Source organism: Aspergillus vadensis (genome assembly GCF_003184925.1).
Source record: "Aspergillus vadensis CBS 113365 unplaced genomic scaffold BO88scaffold_30, whole genome shotgun sequence".
In the NCBI taxonomy this organism is placed as follows: domain Eukaryota; kingdom Fungi; phylum Ascomycota; class Eurotiomycetes; order Eurotiales; family Aspergillaceae; genus Aspergillus; species Aspergillus vadensis.
In genome coordinates, this window is record NW_020292068.1 from 97,786 (window position 1) to 118,740 (window position 20,955).

Below are 20,955 nucleotides of genomic sequence, written 5' to 3' on the forward strand. Positions count from 1 at the left end.
AATAATATCAAATTGAAACCCTCAAACGCTCAAGTCTAGTTAGGTGGGGGGGAGTGACGATGAAGGTATGAAAAGATGAAACACAGACCATCTAAAACAAAGCACCCAAATGTGTAGTGGTAGTAATGAGCAAAGATATCTCCAGGTATTTTGAAAAAAAGGAAAAATAGTAGAAAAAACGGATAACCTTCCGCGCGAATGTCATTCATCAGGATGGTTCATCTCTCCTGTAACGGTAAAGAGAAACTTTTTTCCTTCCCCTTACAAGCCTTTTTTATATTTGCATGTGTGTGTCGTCTCGAACATTCCAATCATAAACAAGAAGATTATTCACTTCTTCCTTCTTTTTCAGTGGTTTGTACTTTAGACAGCACCCTCGGAGATCATCTTCTTGCGGAGGTGGTTCTTGTACTCGCCGATAGTACCGTTCCAGCGGGTGACGGTCTTGTTCTCGCAGACCATGATGTCCTTGGCGATCTTGTCAAGAAGACGGAAGTCGTGGGACACGACGACAACACCACCGCTGAAAGCGTTGATGGCATCGGCCAAACTGTCAATGGTGGGGATATCCAGACCGTTGGTAGGCTCGTCCAGCAGGATCATGTTAGGCGACTCGATAGCCAACAGGGCGAAGACGATACGAGACTTCTGACCCTCGGACAGAGTACCCATGAGGGCAGTCTGGGACTCACCGCTGAGACCGTAACGGCCCAGCTGCTGACGCCAGTACTGGTAGTCCTGAGACTTCTCGGGGAACTTGTCACGGACGAACTCGAGGGCAGACTTGGTCAGATCCAGCTGCTCAGCAGAGTGCTGACTGTACATGCCCAGCTTCAAGTGAGTGTGACGGGAGACACGGCCACCAATGGGGCTCAGCTTGCCGGTCATGATGCGCAGCAGAGTGGACTTTCCGACACCGTTGGGTCCGACAAGGGCTGTGCGGGAGTCCATGTCGACACCGAAGTCGAGGTGCTCGTACAGGGTGTCCTCCCACTTGCCAGAGTAGGAGAAAGAGACGTCGTCGAAAGACAGGACGGGAGGAGGAAGCTTCTCGACATCGGCGAAGCGGAAGCTGAAGACTCTGTCGGGGATGACGGGCTGGATGAAACCATCGGCCTCCATCTTGTCCAGGATCTTCTGACGGGACTTGGCCTGTCTGACCAAGTTGGCGTAGGTACCGGCGGAAGCAATGAACTTCTTGATGTGAGCAATTTCTTCCTGCTGCTTGTTGTAGGCCTTCATCTGGTTCGTCTCCTGTTCGGCACGAGTCTTGTGGTAAGAGTCGTAGTTACCACCGTAGTAGAGGAGCTGCTTCATGCGCATGTCGATCATGTTGGTGCAGACACCGTTGAGGAAATCCATGGAGTGGGAGACGAGGATCAGGGTACGCTCCCACTTCTTGAGGTATTCTTCCAACCACACACAGGCCTCGAGATCCAAGTGAGCAGTGGGGTCGTCGAGCAGAAGCAGGGAGGGCTTGACGAAGAGGGCCTTGGCAAGGGCCACACGCATACGCCAACCACCAGACATGTCCTTGGTCTTCTTGTGGATGGTCTGCTTGTTGAAACCCAGACCGGTCAAGATCAGGGAGGCACGGGTGTGGAAGGTCGAGGGATCCATCTTGTCCATACGCTGCAGAAGAGGTTAGAACAGAGCAAAGAGGGATGAAGAGGTGGAGAGGGGAAAACTCACGTCGTACAGATCCTCGAGGATAGGAGAGTCAGGACCCTCCTTCTCAAGAATTTCTTCGGCCTGCTTCTCCATGCGTTCGAGCTGGTTCTGGGCCTCGGTGACAACCCACTCAAGGGCACCGAGCTCACTGGGAGGAGCACCCTCGTTCAGAAGGTAGATATCAATGTGCTCGGGGATGGGGTATTCGCGGGTGGCGATAGACTTGAGGATAGTAGACTTTCCGCAACCGTTCTCACCGAGGAGACCGTAACGACGACCGAAGTTCAGTTCGAGAGTCGAGTCGGTGATAAGAACCTTTCCGTGGAACACCAGGGAGGCGGAAGTGACCTTGACGTCGCGGGAGGAGGGCAGAGAAGCAAGGACACCGGTCGTGACACGATCGGAGAGACCGTGCTTGTCCATCTGAGCAGTCAACTTCTCGACCTCCTTCATCTTCTCATCAGTGGTGGCAGGCTGGTCATCGCCGCCCTCACCGTCGACGACGGGGTCGTCCTTCTTGCCCTTGGTGGGCTTCTTCTTGTCGGCGCCATCGGCGGCACGCTTTGCCAAACGAGCGGCTTTGGAGGCAGACACCATCTTGTCGAATAAGCGAGTGGTTGATGGGATGGGAGGAGAGGAGAGAGGAGAGGAGGGGGAGGTGGTGGTGGGTAGGTAAGGCGGAAAGGGAAGAGGAAGGGACGGTCAGGAAGCCTAGATAAAAGCTGTCCGATGAAGGCGAGAGAGAAAAGGGAAAAAAAGAACCTGAGCGAAAGGTGGACCAGTAATAGCGGGGGGTGGGAGGGGGGCGACCGAAAGTCTTCTTGTGAGTGGGGGGTGGTTCCTTGGATAGCCCTTATCGATAGGCTGGCCAGGCAAAAAAAGAAGACAAGTGATCGAATGAGATCACTCTTACAAAAAAGATGGGGGTCTCAAAGGGACCCAATAGATGAAAAGATGGATTGATATATATGAGCAGATATACTACTCAGACTCAATACACAAGGGAGAATCCCGTTGAAGTTGAAGGAAAAGAAGAATCGACAACGAAGAATCGATGAATGGATGGTTGTTTTTGCCTCGAAAATTCCTTCAGTGGGCGGCTGAGCCTCGCGCTGATTGGCTGCACGACGTCACTGCACGGGACGTGGCGCACGCTTGCCGCTTTGGGCATCCACAGTCACGTGTGTCAGAGCCTTGCGCCCAAGGCAGGCAAAGATAATGGTCAGCAGTACTCCACCAGACAGTTAAGTTATAGAAGATGAGTAACTATGAATCATTTCAACATACGGGATTAACCAACGCAAGGGAAGTAGCCCCCTACATGACACCTTTGCCATATGTAGAAAACATGCCCAGCAGCAAGTCATAAAGAAGCAAATGAAATCACCATCGTGAATCGCCATATTCGACTTGATTCGTAATTGGCTGGAGCCTCTGTCGCGCATAGTAGTACTACTAACTGGCCATGCCCAGCCAACCTACTTTCAGCCTCATCTACAAATATCCAAACTTAGTCTTTTATTCTCTGTTGCACGACATGAATTACTGTTATTAATTGGTCGGAAACCTTTTCCCGGGCTTTTTTGGTTTCAAGCCAGGCAAGTTCCGACCTCTAGTATTATGTATGTCTATAACCGTTCGCTAATTCTTTTCAGCACTGCCATCTCCTGCTCCGTAACCGTGATGTTGTCTGGTAACATGACACTCCCCTTTTCAATAACAATATGGGTCGGAACGCCGGGAAAGGTATCGTGAGATTGAACGGACGCAACACTTCCCTCTTTGGCCTCCCGGGCGCTTTCGGTGTCGTCGGGCTTGGGTCGTTCTAAAGACTGCGGCGTCCACCAGTAGATAGGGAAGCGACGTTGAATGTTGTTGATAAACAAGGCCACTGCCTGCATGAGCACACAGCCCAGCAGCATAATAAGGATTAAGTACCATCCCACATCATAGGATTGTGTGACGGCAAGGAGGGCGGTGGCGCCGGCAGGGGGATGGACCGTGTTTGTGATTGTCATGATGGCCGTTGTGATGGCACACGCCAGAGCACCGCCGACTTGCGGCATAGAGTGGGCATTTTCGTTCAGCGCGAAGAGCTTGCCTATCACAACGCCGACAAAACTGGCAATAATCTGACTCAGGACGGCATTTCGTGGTTGGGCAAAGGGCGATTCGATGGCGGAGAATTCCAAGACAGCAGCAGCACCCTATGAGGTGGTTAGTCCACATCGAATAGTAGTAGTGGAGTCTGGGGGTTTCAAGAGGTACGTACAAAACTGGCCACGATGATTGGGGCATGGTGGGCTTTGAATGATGGGATATGTTCAGATACCTCCGCTACGACGAGCACACCACAGAAGACCCCGATCATAGACCAGAAGGCGATCACAAGATTCCCCAGGGGTTTCGGGGCGAGAGTCTTCCTGTACCCGAAGAACCGAGAGATCGGCCGAGGCAGATGGCGCCATGGTGGAGGCGGCAGATATGGGTTGAGAAAGGCATCGATGTCCACATGTAGTCGAGAGAAGTCGATGCGCTGGAGCATAGACGCTGACGGAGATTTCTGCGCACTCATCCTTCAGCACTGTCGGTAACCAGCCCGGACAGTCTTAAAGCACGCAACACGGCTCGCCACCCTGATGTATATAAAGTCAGATACAGCCGTCAAATATGGAAAAGCAGGCCATTGAACATGGAAAACACCACGAATGAAGAGGCAGCCAAGCACACACATTCGAGGAGAAATGACAGACGCAAATTTTGGCCTATGGCCATGCATTGACACCCATCAAGCGACCAGGCATCAGTTTGATTAAATGGAGTCCCGACGGGTCCATGTCAGGGGGGCCGCGAGGACAAAAACCTACCTTGGACTACGTGGATTGACAGGAGGTGACAGAGAAGCTAAATATAAACCGAGAAATCCCATTGGAGGTTTGAAACAGACGAAGAGCGAGTGGACAAGGCCATTATGGGGTTCCTCGAGATTAAAATACTAAGATGGGGCCATCCGGCCAGCACTGAGGAGAGCTGGAAAAGTCGGCACGCAAAACGAGGTCTCCTACATTGTAACCATGAGGATCTCCGCGGAAGCGGGTAGTCAGAGGGCGAGAATGCAGTGCTGAGTTGGAGATGGTCATTGATGCCCTGGAAAGAGAGGGACAGAGGCCCTTTTGCTGGCTGGTCCAAGGGATCTTTCTGCCACTCATGATATTCGCGTTGGGTAATGGAAACTCCGGTTTCAGTTTAGCGTCGGGGCAGCTGACGATGAGGTCACTTGTCTGTAATATTACGCCGACTGTTACCCGAGCCTGGTTGTGTTTTCCTTCAAATTCTCCCTGTTTCATGGACACCTGATGGTATCGGGATTTCAGACCGCGTAACATACCTCATTCCCGCCCAGACTTGAGTAATCGTCGATCAATCTGGGGTCCCCAAAAACATGGCGCCGGCGAACCCTCGCGCCTTTTCCTCGTAAACCCCGTTGTGAGGGGAAATGAGGGGGAATTGGAGACACTGTTGAGACCGGACTGTATAGGGGTGTTTACCCTTGGAGTAGTTCTCTGTACAATGATCGAAGACTCGCCTGCAGCAAGTGGAGCACACTACGGAGTAAATATTTAGTAACAGTGAGGATCACTGCGGCATCTATTCCTCCTAAGAGAATCACTAGCTGAAGGCTTCACACTGTCACTTGTACAATACAAAATTAATTCTATCCATCATTAAATCATGACCCGTGAGAGGCACACTATTTATGCAAAATTTATACATCCAGGGTCTTTCCCTGCTTCGAGCTCTCCTGAGCCAATTCAATCAGCCGGATCACTTCACGAGCCTCGGCTCCGCTGGCTGGGAGATCACCCTCTCCACCAAGAGCCCGCGCCAGCTTCCGGTAGTATTCCGTCCAGGTCGGGGGCTCTACGGTGGGCATGACTTCCTTCACAGGCTTACCATCCTGGATGGTTGTGAGAGTACCTAGCGGACTGTCAGCATGCTGCCTGGTATCAAAGGGATTAATCTTTAGCTTACCGTATCTCTCAGAAGGCTCGCGACCATATCCGCTGTCACCTGGCTTCACACCAGACTTGAGCTGCTCTTCCTGGACATCGAGATGGAACTATCGGCGTGTACACATCAGTATTCTGATACCGAACGACACCTAGGGTAGAAGGCCGTTGTCTCACCTTCTTGAAGCTGCCCTTCTCACCACGAACCCAGAAGCGCAGTTGCTCCTCTTCCGGGCTGACGACACCAGCCTTGGCCGTGACAAGCACACCCTTGGGGTAGTGGAGCAGAACAGTGAAAGAGTCCTCAAAACCAGAAGTGTTGACCTCGCGCTGGGAACCAATGAATCCAGTCACGCGCTCCGGCTTGCCAAGCAGGTGCACGGCCTGGTCCAAGAGGTGGGCGCCCAGGTCATAGATGGCGCTACCACCGGGGATGACCTTGTTCTTCCACTTAGAAACATCGGGGGAGGGCTCCTGGGGACGGTGACGGTCGAAGTGAGTCTCGAACTCCACCACACGGCCAAGGGAGCCGTTCTTCACGAGCTTCGACAGGGTCACGAAATCGGCATCCCACCGGCGATCTACCAAAAATTATTATCAGACCATGTTCTTCCGGATTGGCGAATGGGTAATGGAACGTACTTTGGTATACGGCCAGGAGCTTGTTCTGCTTCTTAGCCAGAGCAACCAGCTCGTCGGCTTCCTGAGTGGTGGGGGTGAAGGGCTTCTCGCAGACAACTGTCGCAAGAAAATGTCAGCACTCATACGGAATTAACTACTACAAGTGGCTGTCTGGAAGCTTACCGTGCTTTCCATTTTCGAGGGCCAGCTTGGCCAAGGCGTAATGCGAATCGGGAGCGGTGGTGATGACCACCACCTGGACACCTTCATCCTTGACCATCTCCTCGGTGGTCCTGTAGGACTTGATTCCGGGGTGGTCCTTCTCGGCATCGTCATCGGGCTTGGGGGTGCGCTGCACAACAGCGGTGATCTTGAATTGAGGGACTTCCTGAATGAAGGGAATGTGGAAGGTCTTGGCACTGAAGCCATAACCCACAATTCCGACGTTCCAGGTCTTTGAAGCCATGATGGGTGGTGTTACTTGCGATGGGATGAGGGTATATCTTGAAGAGGATAGGGAGGACAGTGAACAATGGACAATGGGGAAACGGAGGGAATTCTCTGCTTATATACGCTATGGATATTCGTCTAAGGATTACAAATGGAGCAAACCCGCCTTATTTTCCCCCCCATGGCAACGAAGTGGCCATTTATGACTGCTGGCGCGGGGGAAGGTCCTGGCGACGGCAACCTTTGGGTCGGGCGGGGCACGCGGCAAAAGCCGATGTCTCAATGCGTCACTTTCAATTCTCGGAATTCATTCTGCGCTCTCGCCGATGCTTCATTGAGGCCACTCGGTCCAGCCTTTGCAGGTAGCCATCAAGAAATAATTCTCTCAACTTCTATCCTTGGGACCCTTTCATTCTTGGATCCCCACACATCGGCTCACCTCGATTGCGTCCTACAGAATTTGCATGTCAGTGAAATGCCTACCACCCCTCACCCCTCACTCACTCCCCCCGGAAATACGGGTGAAACTCACTCGTGTGGTCTCGGGTTTGACCAATTTGCTCTCATACACCAGATTCGGGTTTCCGGTCAGTTCAAAGCTGGGAGTTGCATCCGCAGGCATGAATGACCCGACTGATCGCTGTGGCAGGCTGGTTGTGTCATATGTCTGGACCGGTCCCTTTTTGGCCGCTTCACGCTTCTGCTCCACTGTGCTGCGGACATACTCCAAATACGGCGGGTTGCCGGGGTAGAGCACGTTGTCCGCCACCACTACTGAAACCCCGGGCACGATCTTGCCGAGCTGCTCGCAGAGCTTCAGATCGGCGGTATACGCAGGCTTATAGTGATCAATAAGCATCACTTCAACCTGTTTGACATCGCCACTCGAGAAAAGTTTGTCAAGGGACAAATCGCTCCGACCAACGAGTATCGTAACAAAGTCGCGCAGGCCCGCCAGCTCAAGCAGCATATTCGCAATGGCCGCAAATTCGGGATTCAACTCTAGACTGTAATAGTGCCGTCCGCCAGCCCGACGCACGGCATCTCCGAACAGAATGGCCGAATAGCCAACATAGCCACCAAGCTCGATCATCACTTCGGGCTTCTTTTCCTCGATGATGTCGATGATGAATTTGCCCTTGGCCCGACCGATGTTCATGAAGTGGTACGTTTTACCGAACTCTTCGATCAGATCCAGGACCTTGGCAGGGTTGCCCTGGATCTCATCACGGTTCGGTTGGTCGTAGATGAAGTGAAGCAACTTCAGCTCTCGACCTTCCTCACGCTGTCAAGCAGTCATTTGTCAGGGTATAAACCCACCGTATCGGGGTTACGGCGCAAGCTTACCGAACGTTCCACAGGAGGAGGGTTAGAAGGGGCTTCGGGGGTAGCACTATCACCCATGATCGATAACAGGCGCTGCGTGAAAGGAGAAGGAGGCTGGTAAGATCTAGGGATAGTAAATGGAGAGCGTGGACATCGAAGCCACGTTCGAGGGACAGCAGGATACTTAAGAGCGCCGAAAGACGCGCGGACTAGTCGACTCGGCACCGACTTGGACCTTTGTAGCTGATAATGCCGATATGTCGCCATCCGGCTGTGGGCCACACGCATGATGATCGCATCATGATTTCCATGGAATGATAGGAGCAAATAAGCGAAGCTATTCCATCCCTTGTGGCGGACGCAAGAGTGCACGACATCGCATATTCCGGGCAGTCGGAGATGGTTACCACATCGGTCCAGGCAGGTGTGGTCCCGGTTCCCGCGTTAATTCGTCACAGGATACTTAGCTGCCATCTGATAAGGTTTCACCCCTCATCTGGCTTATCGAGAAAAGCAACTCTGCGTCGGGATGTGTCTCCTCATCTCGGTGACTCCGATGGCAAGGCCAAAAGGTCCATATGGGCGCGGGTCATGTGTGGTGTGTGGGGGGCGCAGAATAGGAACAGGGAGACAATGCAAGTACCCTTTCAACAATGCAAACGTGGAGGGCGTACCCTTGGTCGAGACTTATATGATACGACCCAGTTCCGCATGAATTCAGTCCCGTGCTCAACCTCGAAGCTTAAATCTCATTGAAAAGAACATGATCCCATAGAGCGGCGTTATTGAGGGGTGATGGTATTAATGCACTCGCTCTGAATCTGAAACCCGACCCGATTCAAGAGACGCCACGACCCACGTTTACATCTCCACTGTGGTCGGATCGCATTGAACCTGCTAGGCTGATACTACCTGTGTGATGCCGATCCAACTTTTTCCAAGTAGCTAAGCTCCACCATAGAATAGGTTCGAGGCTTGTTCATAGGGCAGTCGCCTTGTATACGAAGATGCCATGGTAAAGTGCTTGGAAAGAGCTCCGTACCGGATCTACCCCTTCGTCCGCATCCGCCGCCGGCCATGGAATCTCCGACGGACGATCGGAAATGTCACTGTGCAGTTACTGCATTAGGTAGGTTGCGAGCGGCATTCAGCTGCTTTACTTCTGCTTTTGATGCATCTGGCTACATGTTCCCTGATCCACTAAATGGTGTCCCGGGATGTGGTGAGAACCAAGGAACACTTTCCCGGCAGTAGTAGTAGTAACCGAAGACGCGGTAGTTAGTAGCTAGCTAGCTAGTTACGTGTAGATCTGCACTTCAGCTAGCGACTACCTAATTATTCTATCTATTCTGAGTACCTCACGAGATCTAGTGCATTTCTCAACTGCTTACTTTTATCTGCATGCATGACACATACAATGACCTCAACGAACCAATAATGCAACTCTTCCTCACAATGGCATAACATGAAACGAAACCGAAACTGAAACCCAATGAGCAGCTGCATGCACCACACAAGCACATCCCGCCCAGCATTAAATTGGGTATCCATCTACCGATTCTTATCTACCTACTGCGTACTGGACAACTTACATGGCAGGACTAGCTACTCTCCGTAGCAAGGCAAGGAATGCCGCAACCGTAGCCAAGCAGCTACCCTACCTAACCTCGGCCGCACCCATCCAATCAATTCCTACTTGCACTGCAACCCTACAATCGCATGCAAGTCTCAGACACCAACCAGCCCAGCCCGAGGCAAAAAAAAAGTGAAATCCGCATATTGCTTTTTCTTTCCAATAGGCTCCGTCCGCATCCCCCACTTTGCGATGTGGAAACCATAAGATAGACGGACAGCTGTTTAGCTAGTCAGTTAGTTAGCTAGCTGGCAGTCCCAGCCACCTCACTCACTCACTTACTTTGACACTCGGCATCAGCAGCAACCCAACACATCTCTCTCCTAGCTACTAGTCTACTAGTCTACTATCTATCTACCTATCTATCTATCCAGCACCACCCGCCTCGCATCACAAATGCGTATCCTATGCTGACGTGGTCGCCTTGCAGCATTCCACACACACACAGAGACGCACATTACATTTGCATTCGCGCGACACATGCTACGGAATACATAATATAGGGAGAATTTCCGCCCGTGGGTACTCCGCAGAGGCCATCTTTATTTTCATTTCTCTTCTTCAGTTTGGGTTTCTTTTTTGGTGCTTTCGGGGTATACTATACTATACAACAATAACCCCACTTTACCTGCTAACTAATTAAACTAATCCCCGAACTTATCCATATACCAACTGAAGACAATAAAAAGAACTAAATAAAAATACACCAAGATGACAGTCGGCCACCCTTTTCGCCTCCGCCGCGCCCTCACAACCAAATCCCGCTCCCTGCAAACTCCCCGATGCTCTCTCCTCCAAATTCAGGTCCTAGTGCACTTGTTCCGCGTCGCTATCTCCCTCGCTCTCCTCCCGCTTGACAACACCATCCTCCTCGCTGCCTACGCAGCTGGCTACTTCCCCTTCTCCCTAACAGACAGCAACAAAACCGGTGCCCGTCGCCGCGCTGCCGCCCTCCGTGACAGCCAATTCAAGCCGCGGACTGTCCTCGTCACTGGTATCGACACTACGTATGGACTGGCCATCGCGCGCGGGTGGTATTACTCCGGCCATCGGGTTATTGGGGCCGAAGTGGTGGGCGGGGATGACCAGTCGGGCGTGGCGTGCGGGGAGAGTATGTCCCGGGTACTGAGCGGGTATTATCGCATTACCACTGGTGTCCCTGGCGGTACTACGAAAGGCTACGCAGCGCAGATACTGGATGTTGTGATGAAAGAGAAAGTGGACGTCTGGATCCCGTGCAGCGAGGAGACCGAAGGGGAAGAAGATGCCGTCGCGAAGGGGGTGATTGAGGCGCGGACGGAGTGTAAGTGCGTCACACTTGATCGGGGGATGGCGGATATACTCTCCCAATCCTCATCGGACCGGGAAGCCTTCCTGGCATTCCTGGTCGAGAAGGGATTACCTGTTGTGGAGAGACACGAGGTGTTGTCTCGGGATGCGGTACACAAGATTCTCCATCGGTCGCCGACCAAGGTGTGGAATATGCGGAGGGCGGATGATCGCGAGGTGATGCTGCCGAAACGGACTCTTAGTCTGACCTATTCCGAGGTTAGTCAGATTCGCATCTCCAGGGAGAGGCCGTGGATGTTGCAGCAACAGACCAGGTTGGGAGGGTTTTATGCCGAGATGGCGGTCGTCGCCGGGAAGGTCAAGGCAACTAAGATCTACCCCGCTGAGGAGGATGGGGATGGTGGCTGGGGCCAGTCACCGATGGACCGCGGGCTCGCGACGGCGATTCAGGCGCTGATGGAGCGGTTCGCGAGCCAGATGGGTGCCCGGTTGACAGGGCATCTGCGATTGAAGGTAATGGTGGATGAGGAGGTGAGCGACAATTGTCTGCGGTATGTGATACTGATTGATAGCTGCACGCATGGCGCGTCGGCGGTCAAGTATCTCATCCTGGAGGATGATCTGAAGTCCTTGGTGGATGGGTATTTGGAAGCATTGACACCGCAGACAAATGGTGTAGCCGAGGTGAACGGCACAGCGAATGCTGCGCCTGCGTCTGCATCTGCATCCTCAAAGCCCGATATCACTCCGCCTCCTCCGCGTCGACGATTCAGTCTGTTTCGCTCTGCGAAGAAAGCCAATGTGAAGGTGTTTGGATCGCTGGGGAAACAGGTCGATCGTGCCCTTAACGAGGGCAGTAAGCTCCTGTTCTTCTGGAAAAACCAGAAGTTCTCCCAGCTGGATCCCTTGCCTTGGTGGTGGCATGCTCATGTCTATCAGCCGTTGAGGGAGCTGGAAATGATTGTGAAGCCGAAGAGGGTGAAGAGGGCGTGATTACATACACTCCTTCATTCATCCGTTCATTCTCTTTCTTCTGATTATTACCTTTTGTTCGTTGGTTATTTCCTTTGTTCCACTCAGCATGGATGGACGGAAGGACGGGAACCACAGGACAGGACAGGACACGATGGGACACGATGTTACGATTACTCGGTTATATAAAGGAGCATTGAGTGGCGCCTTGGGATATTAGTTTGTTATTGCACTTTTTATATCATTATGACTCCTTTCTTTGAATTTTATTCAAGTATACTCAATTGTAAGAAGTGATTTTTTTCCCTTACTTTTTTTTCTTAAATTTAAGAGATAGTTATAACAACATGTTTAAGATTTCAATATTTTTTACTTGCAGTATAGTTTTTCCGGGAGTTAAAATTCAATTTTAGTCTCAGTATTATTCAGCCGCAAGATAATATATGGAAATATTATAGATGTCTTGTAATACAAATAGAAATAATCTTTTCATAAATATAACTTTTCAGAGTTTTAGCATACTACGAAGTCTAAGTTTTTGTACTCTGATTATCTCTCTGGTGAGAAGCCTGCCGAACTTTTCTTAGTACTGTACTCATCTAAATATTCATTGTAGAATAATTCGTACATATGAAGAGATCAGAGATTTAAACTAACAGACTACCCATCTTACTATTGTGTTCCCTTCTACGAGTATTCTGGTTGACTCGAATCTCTTTGAAGTGATAACTAGGCGTGCTTCTGAGGCTTCAAAAACTACCCTTCTGCGGAAATAATACATGACATTTGCGGCTGCGCCCTCGGCGCGACCTAAGTGAACCAGGGAGGCCTGGGGAACAGACGCAACGCGGGAATTACGCTCCTTCCAAATACTTCTACGGCTATTGTTATGGGACCATGGTGAGGATCTGGAAGGATACCGGGAATTTACATCCAGAGTCCATCTCTGGCACAACGGCATCCAAACACGATACTGTAGTTGGCGCTTGATTTTATCTCTGTATGAATGCAACATGATATATCAGAGCAGTTTTAAGCAGCTACCCCGCATATACATTTCATTAAGCATAAGACGACTGTCGTCTTCCCACCGGCGGTCGTTTTGGGGGAGGTTCTGGGGAAGGCGACCGGCGACGTCGTGGGTGCCGTCTCGTATTTACCATTGCAAAACTGACAGGAAACCCCGGAAGCATTGAGGGTGACACTATCTCACCGGTGGTAACAATGACCCTCAGGTTTGGATACGCTCGCGCCAATATCGAAAGCGCGCGTGTAATATCGTCATCCTTCTCATTCGGATCGGCCACGCAGAGGTCTAGGCGGTCGATGATGATCAGAACAGATTTCAGCACAGCTACAACCGAATTCAGGAGACGATAGAGGGCGTCGAATTTTGTTGCCCGTCGGAAAGACCGGGCATTGAATATGCCTGGTCGTAAGACGGTCAGTTCTGGGTGATCGATTAATAACTGGGCGATCAACTGTCGGAGAAGCTGTGCTGGTGTCCATTTCACACCATTCGGTCGATCACACATGGCAATCATTATGTCCTGTCCTTGAGATCGGCACACACTGACTACATCTATGGTAAACTCGGTGAGCCAGGATTGTCGCCCGTTGCTCTGCGATGATACCCAGAGAATTGAATTCTCCGAAGTGTCGCAATGCTCACGCCAATCTGCAAGGCAGGGCAAAATCCCATTCTGACTCCAGTGATCGCGCATGTCCGTGGAGAAACGTAGTGATTGCCAGAGTTGATGTTCGTGCTCGACGTCGCCAACGTCGTCGTGCCAGATGTCGATGAGGTCTGAAGCGTACCGCCGGCCTTGAACTGAAGTTTGAAAATTCAGCATTCATGATCAAGGATACTAAGTTAAAGAGATAACGAGCTTACTACCGCGAGACATTTCAATTTGGAGGCGAAGATGGCGGATCTCTGGTGTCCATTTAGCTTTTTCACGTAACTTGAACCAACCCAGGTCATTTACCAGAATGTAAAACATCCAGGTAGCCTTTGATGTCCTTTTGCTCCGCCATATGCCCCAATTCACAAAGTGCCTTGAGTCGCGTGGTCGACTTCTTGATGTTGTCGAGGTACGTGGGAAAATCATACTTGGTGCGCGGGAGTATAGCATCGGTTAATTGCTCTGTTCATGATTAGTCGTCATCTATTCGCTCAGATGCTTGCAACTCCATACTGAAGAAGCCAATAGAATAGTACTTGGCTAGCCTCCAAAGAAGGTCGACGGTATGTATGTAAAACTGGGACAAAGTTTCTTTCATCTCATCCGTTGGGAACATGTCGCCGTAGGCTTGCAGCGTAGGGATCTCGTCAGAGAGCGAGGTTATCAGGCCAAAAACCAATTCCTTTTTTTCTTTCCTGCTAGACACACCCTATTGTCACATGTCAGACACACCAACGACCTTTAACATCTAAGAACAAACCTTGAATACCATCCACAAACAGGCATATGGCACGGAGCATTCTGGGCTTTGAGGAACAAATATGTCCACAATAGGCTTGATTAACGTGGCAACTCTAATCACGTCGTCGGCGAAGCCCGAGACCTTGTGCCGCCATGCTGATTCGGATGTCTTCCTTGTATTGATTCTTAATCTCTCTTTTGCAATGAGGTTTTGCACCCACGAGGCATCATACCGTCCGGGCGGTTTGAGTCGGACCGGCATACTCTCGACAGTTTTCGACGACGCCACAAGATCACATTGGTCGTCCCACCATGGTTGAGAGTTTAATTGTTCATTGACCTCCTTGCACTTTTGCAGTGCATTGTCATATATCTGACTACACATGAACACGATCAGTGAGAGACGTTCAACCATTGTCATGGACTTGACCCACTCATCATTGCTTGATCCCGGCTGATACCAATGACTCCATGGTGATTTCTCCCCACAATTGGGGTCACGGTTGTGGGTTTGTACGTCGGTGGGAGGTTGGAACTTCCAATCCATGCCTATAACTAATTTGCTGGAAAAAGGGACATAGCAGCTATCTCACTATATGGAGCTCTGGAAGAGCTTTATCTCGAAACAATATGTACTTCGGTACCTCGCTCGTGAGACAAAGGCCGATGATAAGAAGGAGAGCTGCTGCAGGCTCGAAATATCGACGTGGAGCGAGCGAAGAAGAGAGCGCGTGGGGGCTATGGCTTGCTCAGCCCCGTACCCCACCCCAGCCACGTCAACGAACATCAGCTGTGAAATTGATTGAGACTTAACACCTGGAGATATTGATTGTCACTCTGCCATACGGCAAAGGTCTCATCTACAAGCAGGGAGCCTCCGGTCAGGGGCCATAATGTCATTGCAAGAAAATCACGGACGTCCCCAGCGGGGCTTGAGCTCCAGTATTCCATCGCGATTCCGCACCATCGAACCGGAGGAAATACGACCCCAGCGCCGTATCTATATCGATCACGACAGCGATTTCTCCGATGAAGAGGAACAGATCAACGAGAGAGGCAATATGAGCGAGGGGACCACTGCTGTTTCCTATGTCATCGGCTCTGACGGAACAAAAAGGGTAGAGATACATTCCAAGCCCCTCGTCGAGGCGCTCGGTCGAGCAACCAAGGATTCCACCCGCAGAGGACCCGCAGACTTCTTCACTGAGAGCGAGCCATTTCCCACCCTCTTCTACCATATGGAGGATATAAGGGAGGAGATTGCGAAGTCCGATGATCAAGATGCTTCGCTCGATCTTGAGGCTTTGGAACAGGTCGCAGCTGAAATGGCACCATGGTGGCACAAGGCATGCGCCGAAACCTTTGAGTCAGGGTTTGTCAGCTACGATATGCTGTGGAAACTGTTCCAGACCGGAGAATCTGTTCTTCATGAGGATGAAATTGGCTGTCTATGGCAGTTCATCTTCATTGATATAACCTATCATAGCGCGCAGCGGCAGCGGCGCCGGCCCCTGAAAGAACAATGTGCGGCCTTCACAGTGTGGGGCCTAAAGTGGGACAATGTCGAGCAGCAGTAATACTTCCAGGGTGTTCTATTCCTGACTTCAAATCGTGTTAGCACGATGGACGTGGCATTTCAGTCCCGCATCCAAATTGGAATTTCCTTCAGGGAAATGACCCCCGCCACCCGCGCGCAGATCTGGGAACGACTGCTTTCCTTGAATGGCAGAGATAAAATGATTGGGCCAAGTGCAGTCCAAGATGTCAAGCATAGACTGGGAAAATTCCAGTTGAATGGCCGGCAAATACGAAACGTGCTGAATGTTGCGGATAGCCTTGCCTTCAACGAGTACGGGGTACCCGGGAAGTTGAAGTATAGACATATACAGGAGGCCGTGGAAACTGCTATGGAGTTCCAGAAGATGTTGGTCGAGTCAAAAAAGAGAATGAAGAACGAACAGACCGTCTGGGCCATGTATCGCGGTGACAATGACTTCTCTATCTAGTCACGAGTCAATGCAGCGCTGATGTGACGATATGTGCCTAGTTTGACCAGTGCCTGTTGTCACACCCGTACTTGTCTCAACAATACCGTGCAATTGTTTCTAGGTGCTGAAGTGGGACATTATCTGCCCTTGAAGGGGCATTCAACAGCGATGTAGGCAAACATCGCCCTTCGCTATTACCTCTGCATCAGAGCCTATGTTTCATTGTTGCCCATCGGACGCGCTCAAGATAAACTGTTCTCTCCGGTTCTTTGCAATTTGGCCAAATTTGATACAGTAGAGCCACATATCGCTCAAGCCACGTACCCTACCGGTTTCATTGCTCCGGTCAAGGACCAAGATTGCACTCCTAGCGTGAGCCTTTCCATTGATGGGCACACGGTAGGTGACAATCTATCCTGGTGTTACGCAGGGGGGAATGAGATATCAGCTGACCAGGGGCTAGTTAGTAGATTTGGCGACAGGGTCACACCAGTGGAAAGCAGACTCACGGCCCCATAATTCTGCAGATTATTCTATCAAGGAGCTAGACGTGTTCTAAGGGGTCCCTGAGAGCTGACCGAGGATGGATGGTGTACCATCACTGCCACTATCGGGCCCGGCTGGTTCGGTGGCGGCCTGGGAGCCCAGCGGAGACATGGTTTCTTGCGGCGATCAAGCACCAGAATTTTGTCCTCGGACAATAGTCCTACGCTGCATCTCGATATCCTAGTATGGAGATGCGACTTTCCTTTCCACTGAGCTCTTTCCCTAGCTATAAGGTGTGCAATCCATTCGTCATCTTATTTGTCCATTCTCCCAGATAGTAGCGTTTGTTGCCAGGGGGAGCAAATGTCGAACACGGCATGATGAAGTGACGGGAACCCACTTCTCTGCGCCTGCTTCACTGCTGTGGATATGGATAAATTATAGATATATGCCAAATTAGCGCATATAGAGCTGTTTTCATGATAACAGTATCTTAGCCTTATCGTTATACGGCTACTACTGCCGCTAGATTATGTGATTGGTCGTGCTGCTAAGTATGGATTGGGGGAATTATCGGTTATGAAAAAGCAAATTGTATTTGATTGTTTTGGTGGTTGTATACTTAGGTTTTTGGGTTCGTCGAGGGGCCATCGCTATGGGGTCTGGGTTATTCGGGTTGAATAGTAGTAGTACTACTAAGTAGTATAGGCATGTCCAAGTTGAGGATACTATCCGTGGTCTGGTAAGTGGAAATGTAGGTAAAGGAGGCTGTTAAATAGGGATAGAACATAGTAGGTAGTATGTGCAGGTAAGATAACTTCAAGTTAGGGATCCTAGTTATATAGTCTTGTATGGGAAGCACGTGGAGTACAAGCAATGGATGTACGTCATTGTACATCAGTGTAGCAGGAATGTAAGGCCATCATATGTAAGGCTGGTAGTTAGGCTGATATCTTCTCTATATTGATACTAATGTAGCGAGACTGAGTATATCTTTACTACTTACATGTGATGGCTTTCCTTCTACTGAAGTGACGAGATATATATACATGTTATATAACACGGTCCCAGTGTCTATTGAGAGTATGAAGTCACCTGAAATACGTCTTCACCTACTGAGAACACTCCATCAGAGCAGACTGCGTTATCACCGATACTATCTGGGTTATACTGTTCTATTATAGATCTTTCGTCTGCCACTGTTTGCTCCACTATCTTAGGTCGAGACGAACACAATTGTGATATTCGCAGACACGACTCTGTAGAGTGAGTGCATGCCAGCACATTATATCCTCTTCTATCTCCTAATACAGCTGCCTGAACTGCTCCCCATGACCTCCAGGTGAGCTGGTTGACTGGCATTCGTCAGCCTTGGAAGGCTCCCCGCAGGATTTCCGATTGGCCGACACAAACTTTATATGGAGGGCCTTCGGAACAGGTACGGTACCAACGAGGAATGTAAGCAACCGAGCTTCTTCCTCAACTCATATTGAGACGTCGACCAGACAACGGTATTCCGTAGAAGCCGGGAGCTGTGAGCCCAACATGGTGAATGTCAATCTAGATAGTGAGTGTATGGAGAAGTGTATGTCAGGTGCTGCTATTTCTGGCGGCCACTTCAGCCTAGGCTATAATTAGTCAAGCGGTAAGATCGGCATCCCAAGTTACGGTACCGTACCAAAGACTGAAGCTGAAGAGATGCTGCGCATTTCGCTTCAGCCACAATCATCTCATCTCATTCACATTCATCTGTCAGCTTTTTGGCCCCTTTCTCTTGCATCTTCCTTAATCTCTCCTCCTTCGAACAACTTGAATGATAAAAAATCATTTCGCTGCTATTGTTGTTGCGCTGCGGGTTCGCCAACGCTACCATTTGAAACCGCCCACTTTAGCGTCCGCGCGGCATTGATCGGGTTGCCCCGTTCACCTGGTCTTGGGTTTTTCGATCGCTATCGGCATAAACAATCCATTCCACCCCATCTCACGCCCCTCCACAACGCCCTTTGAGACGTCTGCCTCGACATACAGCGCATCATAAGTATCCTCGACTTGGTTCCTCACACAAAAGTCCGATCGCTCTATCCTCTCTTTCGCTTCCGTACAAGGAAGCGCCCTTTGTCGTCAGGCACCGTTCCCCGTCTTCCTTCCTTCTCCTCTTCCTCCTCCCACAATGAGAATCGCACGGCCTTCTTTCAACCCCGGGAGGACGAAAAACCTCATCCATGGGTTCCAGGGGTTCATCATCTTCCTGGCGTGGGCCCTGACCATCGCTGTTTTCACAAAAGGAGGTGGCATTGATGGGCGTTCCGCCTGGTACTTTGCTTTGGTACGTTGCGATAACTGAAATCCCCACACTTCTGGCCTGATGACATGTACTGATTCTCAATCATTCTAGTGCTGGTTCAGTATCCCCGGCCTGATCTACCTCGTGGCCGTGCCCATGTGGCCCCGCGCGCGACGCTTCGGAAACGTTTATGCCTTCGCAACCGTCGACTGCCTGTACGCCATTCTGTGGTTCTCTGCCTGGGTTTGTGTGGCTAGCTATGTGGCGGAGGGTAAGAGTAAGGGAAGTTCGGACTCTAGTTCCGACTCCAGTTCCAGCTCCAGCAGCAGTAGCTCGAGTTCGTCGAGCAGAAGGGATACTAGCAGCAGCAGCAGCAAAAGCGGATGCGATAACTGGGCCTACGGAAGCGCAAGTAAATGCAAGGTCAGCACAGCTACTGTGATTCTGGGCGTTGTTGTCTTGTGAGTATACCCATGGCATTCCCATTATCTGTGCTAATAATATAATAGCCTGCTCTTCTGCGTCACTGCCTTCATGTCCTTCCGCAATGTCTCGCATTTCCGCCGCACCGGAACCTTGCCCGACGCCGTCTCCGATCCCACCTTTGCCGCGCAGACAAAGGCTGCCTTTTCCTCGAACCCTGCCCATGATTTCGAGGAGGAAGAAGACGACTTCCGCTCCCGTGCTGGTATCGGCTCTTCTGTCCGTGGCGACAGGGACGAGGACTACGCTCTGCTGCAGCAGAGCGAGGTGGACGAGTTTGGAAACTCGCATGCAGCACGCTCGGCGCTGTCGGGCACATACGACCCGACGGTCTCTAGTGGAAGCGTGCTCCACGACTACAACACCAGCTATGGCGGTGCGCACGGCCAACATTACGGAGGAGCGTCCGAATTCGGATCCAGTGTTAGCGGCTATGGACGCTGAGCGTGGCTAGCGGTGGTTTTCTGCGTTTATCTCTTCGAAATGACCATGGAGCGGTGTTTGTGGGCGCACTCGTGCTGTATTATCTTTTTGATTGACTTTTTGCGTGAAGTTTCAACTGCCCATTTCTGTCTGCTGCTTCCACTGGTGATGACTGTATGCTGTGATTGGACGGGACAAGTCCCTTACGTGTTCGCATCGGACCTTATGTCTGCATGGTTATTGATGATCTGGATGACACTGTTGGACTATGACATAGATAGCATTGAGTGTAAATGTATATGGCTACGCCATTCTCCTATCAATTGCCTAAGCACCGCCATAGCAGGGTCTCAGAGTCCATGCAGGCTTGCTTTTTTCCACCCCTACTGCTGGATGACTGATTAATAGTCGAATCTTGACCTTGTCGATACTTTGATGTTATACCTACTATGCCTGGGCAGAGAACTACACCCTTCTTTATCCACCAGTACCCCAATCACAACATCCCCAATCAATCATCAGATTCTACAAGCCATGAACCATCCGGAATCATCTTCACCAAGAAACCGACCTCCAATAGACTCAGACCTCAACCTCATCTCCTACAATGGACTGTGTTTAACTTGCTTGCTTTTCGTCTGACTTGATTGGCTGATGTTTGGTTGCTGTGGATTCGCAACCGACGCTTTTCCTAGAAGGGCAGGTAGTAAGTGCATACAAAGATAAAGGGCAGCTGGTAGGTGTCTTCTCTGCTATGTAGGAACATTTATGTGGTTGGAGCGACGAGTTAGACTTTCTAACAGTTGGAATCGATGTACTGTTGCGCAGTATGGAACTATTGCCAGTACTATAGTAGTACTATAGTAGAGGGTATACCATAGAGCTCCGAATG

The 20,955-nt window shown here is 50.6% G+C and overlaps 9 protein-coding genes across 9 annotated transcripts; 3 read left to right on the top strand and 6 right to left on the bottom strand.

Annotated features, from left to right (window-relative positions):
• Positions 1-141: 141 nt before the first annotated feature.
• On the bottom strand, positions 142-2,702 carry BO88DRAFT_408395 (ATP-binding cassette family ATPase ARB1). The gene is made up of 2 exons (XM_025707699.1): positions 1,693-2,702; positions 142-1,632 (listed from the first exon to the last, which is right to left on the bottom strand). The coding sequence occupies exons 1-2, from the start codon at positions 2,266-2,268 to the stop codon at positions 364-366; spliced, it is 1,845 nt and encodes a 614-aa protein (XP_025558240.1). The 5' UTR covers positions 2,269-2,702; the 3' UTR covers positions 142-363.
• Positions 2,703-3,264: 562 nt separating this feature from the next.
• BO88DRAFT_408396 (HPP family protein) lies at positions 3,265-4,655 on the bottom strand. Its single transcript, XM_025707700.1, has 3 exons — positions 4,539-4,655; positions 3,944-4,307; positions 3,265-3,878 (listed from the first exon to the last, which is right to left on the bottom strand). The coding sequence occupies exons 2-3, from the start codon at positions 4,244-4,246 to the stop codon at positions 3,300-3,302; spliced, it is 882 nt and encodes a 293-aa protein (XP_025558241.1). The 5' UTR covers positions 4,247-4,307; positions 4,539-4,655; the 3' UTR covers positions 3,265-3,299.
• On the bottom strand, positions 4,453-5,162 carry BO88DRAFT_179075 (uncharacterized protein). Its single transcript, XM_025701723.1, has one exon. It carries the CDS (start codon positions 5,055-5,057, stop codon positions 4,659-4,661), a length of 399 nt encoding a protein of 132 aa, XP_025558242.1. The 5' UTR covers positions 5,058-5,162; the 3' UTR covers positions 4,453-4,658.
• A 150-nt stretch (positions 5,163-5,312) lies between these two features.
• BO88DRAFT_408397 (putative NAD binding Rossmann fold oxidoreductase) lies at positions 5,313-6,890 on the bottom strand. The gene is made up of 5 exons (XM_025707701.1): positions 6,486-6,890; positions 6,324-6,419; positions 5,859-6,262; positions 5,704-5,791; positions 5,313-5,649 (listed from the first exon to the last, which is right to left on the bottom strand). Exons 1-5 carry the CDS (start codon positions 6,766-6,768, stop codon positions 5,438-5,440), a joined length of 1,083 nt encoding a protein of 360 aa, XP_025558243.1. The 5' UTR covers positions 6,769-6,890; the 3' UTR covers positions 5,313-5,437.
• Positions 6,891-7,248: 358 nt separating this feature from the next.
• On the bottom strand, positions 7,249-8,156 carry BO88DRAFT_350951 (O-methyltransferase; the record flags this gene model as incomplete). Its single annotated transcript, XM_025703520.1, has 2 exons — positions 7,249-8,037; positions 8,100-8,156. 2 exons carry the CDS (start codon positions 8,154-8,156, stop codon positions 7,249-7,251), a joined length of 846 nt encoding a protein of 281 aa, XP_025558244.1.
• Positions 8,157-10,173: 2,017 nt separating this feature from the next.
• On the top strand, positions 10,174-12,283 carry BO88DRAFT_179138 (uncharacterized protein). Its single transcript, XM_025701724.1, has one exon. The coding sequence runs from the start codon at positions 10,423-10,425 to the stop codon at positions 11,992-11,994; it is 1,572 nt and encodes a 523-aa protein (XP_025558245.1). The 5' UTR covers positions 10,174-10,422; the 3' UTR covers positions 11,995-12,283.
• Positions 12,284-13,017: 734 nt separating this feature from the next.
• Positions 13,018-15,053, bottom strand: BO88DRAFT_374348 (uncharacterized protein). The gene is made up of 6 exons (XM_025704298.1): positions 14,834-15,053; positions 14,419-14,776; positions 14,172-14,367; positions 13,962-14,120; positions 13,868-13,909; positions 13,018-13,804 (listed from the first exon to the last, which is right to left on the bottom strand). Exons 1-6 carry the CDS (start codon positions 14,944-14,946, stop codon positions 13,035-13,037), a joined length of 1,638 nt encoding a protein of 545 aa, XP_025558246.1. The 5' UTR covers positions 14,947-15,053; the 3' UTR covers positions 13,018-13,034.
• Positions 15,054-15,245: 192 nt separating this feature from the next.
• On the top strand, positions 15,246-16,405 carry BO88DRAFT_491406 (uncharacterized protein; the record flags this gene model as incomplete). The annotated part of the gene is made up of 2 exons (XM_025712854.1): positions 15,246-15,951; positions 16,018-16,405. Exons 1-2 carry the CDS (start codon positions 15,293-15,295, stop codon positions 16,403-16,405), a joined length of 1,047 nt encoding a protein of 348 aa, XP_025558247.1. The 5' UTR covers positions 15,246-15,292.
• A 2,196-nt stretch (positions 16,406-18,601) lies between these two features.
• Positions 18,602-20,380, top strand: BO88DRAFT_408401 (uncharacterized protein). Its single transcript, XM_025707702.1, has 3 exons — positions 18,602-19,199; positions 19,269-19,618; positions 19,667-20,380. Exons 1-3 carry the CDS (start codon positions 19,044-19,046, stop codon positions 20,082-20,084), a joined length of 924 nt encoding a protein of 307 aa, XP_025558248.1. The 5' UTR covers positions 18,602-19,043; the 3' UTR covers positions 20,085-20,380.
• The last annotated feature ends 575 nt before the right edge of the window (positions 20,381-20,955 follow it).